Below are 3,782 nucleotides of genomic sequence, written 5' to 3' on the forward strand. Positions count from 1 at the left end.
ACATATGATAAAAAAGGAAAATAGAGAAGCAATAGCAAAAAAAAAAAAAAAAAAAAAAAGGGCACTCTTGATTTTTGCCTATTTAACTTTATTATAGTCGTTCTTTCATCTTAATTAGGCAAGCAAATGCAGGTAGCATTTGTTCTTCAAGCCTCATAAAGGCAGTAGGGGCCACCCTCATGCTGCACCCACAACTTCCTATTTAACAACTTCAACCCCAACTTTAATGCCTCAAAATTTAGGTTGATAGGTACCTATTCAATTCCACACAATTGAGAGTTTTGGGGACTACCTAATAGTACAATCGATCATCTATAAAATAACGCAACTCCACACAATTGAAAGTTTAGGGGACTACCAAATAAATCTCCACAAATATAACTAAACTACTTAATAGTACAATCGATCAATCTATAAAATAACGCATGTGGGGAGATCGAAGAGGCTTGCAAATTCATAGTAGAGCCACTCTAGTAGCGGTTGTAAAGGAGTTAATGTAGTTCGCTTTAAGTCCGAGCTAATTTCGACACAAACTTAGTTTTACTTTACTATCAAACTCATCACAATGCCCACCACCTGGGTTTCTGAGTTATTCACGAGCTCTGAATTTCACCCAATTTGTTCACAATAAATAGCTTGCATGGAACATACAATTCCATTCACTTCAACTAATCTGATGGAGGTAGTTAGCGCCATGAAACTCGACCAAGCCTTTCGTTTTTCCTTCTTCAGGCTCAGCCTCTTCGCCCTGCTCGCCTCTCCTGCTGCAGCACAACTCTCTCCGGGCTTCTACTCTTTCTCATGCCCGAATGCAGAGCTGCTCGTGAGGGGTGCGGTTCGGTCGGCGTCCGCGATAGACTCCACGGTTCTGGCGAAGCTCCTTCGGCTGCTCTTCCATGATTGCCTAGTCGAGGTTGGTCGTCCAATTGTTAGTCGATGCGATGAATAGTCGTGACTCGTGGCTTTGTAGGGGTGCGATGGGTCAGTCTTGGTGCAAGGGAACGGAGCGGAGAGTAGCGATCCCGCGAATAAGTCGCTAGACGGGTTCTATGTAGTCGAGTCCGCTAAGAGACTGTTAGAGATATGGTGCCCGGGGACCGTCTCTTGTGCTGATATCCTTGTCCTCGCTGCGAGAGATGCCGTGGGACTGGTATTTTTTTTCGATATCGAGTTCAAATTTCAAAAAAAAAAAAAAACTAAAAAATTATATAATTATTTGAAAAATTTATAGTCGGGAGGCCCTTCGGTCGAGGTTCCGTTAGGGAGAAGAGATGGCATTGTTTCATCGGCTTCGGATGTGAGACCAAACATGGTGGATACGGTCTTTTCCCTCGACCAAATGATGCAACGCTTCGCCGCGAAGGGATTGTCGATCGATGACCTTGTCGCTCTTTCCGGTAATTTCTTTAACCCTACTCTCTAATTACCAACACAATCTAAGTTCCTCTTTTTTTTTATTTATCAAAATCTAGATTGCATGACTTAGGATTTTGCTTAATGTTCACTTCGAGTGATTGTCGATTGATGACCTTCATCCCTTCTGCGAACTTTTACAATCATCGTAATATCTTATTAATTATAACACTTTCAAATTTAAAAACTCACATAATTAATCTTAGCTTTTACTGGACTAATTTTAGAGACTTCTTAAATTCGAAGTACACACTCAAAAATAGAACAATAAATATTCGTTCCATTTAAAATTCCTCGTCGTATAAATGCTTTACCATTGCACCTAGGATTGTTGATATATAAATAACATCGCTAATCATTCACATAACTTTCCTCCCTGTGTGTGAGGTGCCCACACCATCGGTTCCTCGCACTGCCGGACATTCGGCGACAGGTTCCAGCAAACCTCGAACGGAAGCCTGGTGCCCGCCGACAACTCCTTGGACAGCAACTACGCCATGGAGCTCGCCAACAAGTGTTTTGCCAGTGCAAGCGACAGCACTAGCGTCGCCAACGACCCAGTGACTCCCTCGACGTTCGACAACCAATACTATGCCAATCTGCTGGCCAACAAGGGCCTCCTCCACTCGGACTCAATTTTAGTCACTGATCTAAGGACAAAGAGTAGGGTTCAGGCCTTCGCACAGAGCCAGGAGAAGTTCTTTGCGAGCTGGGCCGACTCGTTCGTGAAGCTCTCGACGGTCGGCGTCAAGACTGGGGATCAAGGCCAGATCAAGGTCTCATGCACAAGTATGTGATATAAGTAGTATTGTCTCGAGCAAAGTTGATGTAAGTGTTTGATATACTTCTTATCGTTTAAAGGGGCAATGCCTCCTCCCGAGTATGTAATATATCATAAAATATTTAAAAGAGTAATTAAAATTGAGCAAAAATTAAAAAGACGTCTCTTTTTATTATAATTGTGAAAAAAAAGGGTTCCATTTATTTTTCGAAATTGTTTTTATTTTTAGGATGTTACGCTAGTACGATCTAGGGTTGTCAGACAATTATAACAGTGACATAATACCAATTAGTATTTAATACGGAATGTTAATAAACCAATCCAATAGCGATATGAAAGTCAAAATAAAAAAATAAGACGGTAGTCAGTCAAGTCAAAATAAAAATAAGACGGTAACGATAGTGAGTCATTTGTATTAGGACTTAATTCTTCACTCAATATTAAGATTTTTGATATAAGGAGAGTCTACTTAAGAGTCGGTCATGTTTAAAGAATCAAGTGCTCTATTTGTGAGAAACTAGCCGGTACAAAGGTCAGTCAAAATTATGACCCATACAATATATCCAGCTAGCCCAAAGGCGAGACTTGGCTCCCTAATATTACTTATCAAATTTTCAACATGAGCTTATGAGTATATTGTCGATCAGACTTATGGTTGGTCGGACTTATGAGATTCAACTCCCCTTTCAAAGGGTAAAATGCATAAGGTTATTCTCATTACAAAGCCGGTAAGACATAGAGACGGTTGAGATGCCTCATTCGTCCAAGTATCCCGTCGGGTTATATTCCAGGAGAATGCTCAAGATAAAATGCATAAGGATATTCTCATTACAAAGTCGGTCAGATATAGAGAGAGTTAGGATGCCCCGTTCATCCAAGTATTCGGTCGGGCTATATTCCATGAGATAACATTGTTAGAGAATCGCAACATATTGTCAGAATAATAATTATTTGTCGATCCCTTGGAGGCTAGCAAAATGGGATGAATTGCTCTGCACAAAAATTAAACACCTTTCTTAATCTTTACAGCTTAATTAAAACTAACACTTGCATAAAATGAATTAACAAACTAATTAAAAGATAGAGGCACAAAAGGATTACTTGGTTTGCAATCAGGGGATTGTTAATCTAAGACATTGAAGGCTCACTGTTCAATCTTCTTCAGGCGGAGAAATCTCTTACAGCAGTTGAAGCACTCAGTTACAAAGCTAAATAAGAAAATAATTGTTTGCAAGTGTTCTTTTTAGCTATTGGGATCATGACTATATTTATAACCCTGATCGGGGGCACCTGAAAGGGTTCCAAGAGCTTGGAGGTGGATAAGGTTTTATCCTCGTCGTAACATATCACGATAACTGGTGTTTCGATAAACTTTCTAATTTGGGTGCCTGGAAGGGTTTCGGGCGCCCGAACCGTTCGATACCGCTCCCCCTAGGCGAGGCGCTCTTGGGCACCCAGGGGATCCAGGTGTCCGGACTAGGTCTGGGTGCCTAGACTTGGTCCAAGTACCCCAGACAATCAACTTCTTGTTGACTGCCCGGTTTCTCCCTGATTGGCTCCGTTCGCTTGGTTGATTTTAGCCTTCTGA

General features: G+C 41.2%; 1 protein-coding gene across 1 annotated transcript; it reads left to right on the top strand.

Moving 5' to 3' along the window:
• Positions 1–384: 384 nt before the first annotated feature.
• Positions 385–2,354, top strand: LOC122052025 (peroxidase 18-like). The gene is made up of 4 exons (XM_042613405.1): positions 385–913; positions 971–1,150; positions 1,232–1,397; positions 1,801–2,354. The coding sequence occupies exons 1-4, from the start codon at positions 641–643 to the stop codon at positions 2,208–2,210; spliced, it is 1,029 nt and encodes a 342-aa protein (XP_042469339.1). The 5' UTR covers positions 385–640; the 3' UTR covers positions 2,211–2,354.
• Positions 2,355–3,782: the final 1,428 nt, after the last annotated feature.

This window comes from Zingiber officinale, chromosome 3A, assembly GCF_018446385.1.
Source record: "Zingiber officinale cultivar Zhangliang chromosome 3A, Zo_v1.1, whole genome shotgun sequence".
In the NCBI taxonomy this organism is placed as follows: domain Eukaryota; kingdom Viridiplantae; phylum Streptophyta; class Magnoliopsida; order Zingiberales; family Zingiberaceae; genus Zingiber; species Zingiber officinale.

What these genes read in the sequence shown, in the direction of transcription:
- LOC122052025 (XM_042613405.1), top strand. Translation starts at nt 641, where the DNA reads ATGGAACATACAATTCCATTCACTTCAACTAATCTGATGGAGGTAGTT. An exon ending in CGAGAGATGCCGTGGGACTG is followed by an intron (nt 1,151 to 1,231) that starts GTATTTTTTTTC and finishes AAAAATTTATAG; the next exon opens with TCGGGAGGCCCTTCGGTCGA. An exon ending in TGACCTTGTCGCTCTTTCCG is followed by an intron (nt 1,398 to 1,800) that starts GTAATTTCTTTA and finishes CCTGTGTGTGAG; the next exon opens with GTGCCCACACCATCGGTTCC.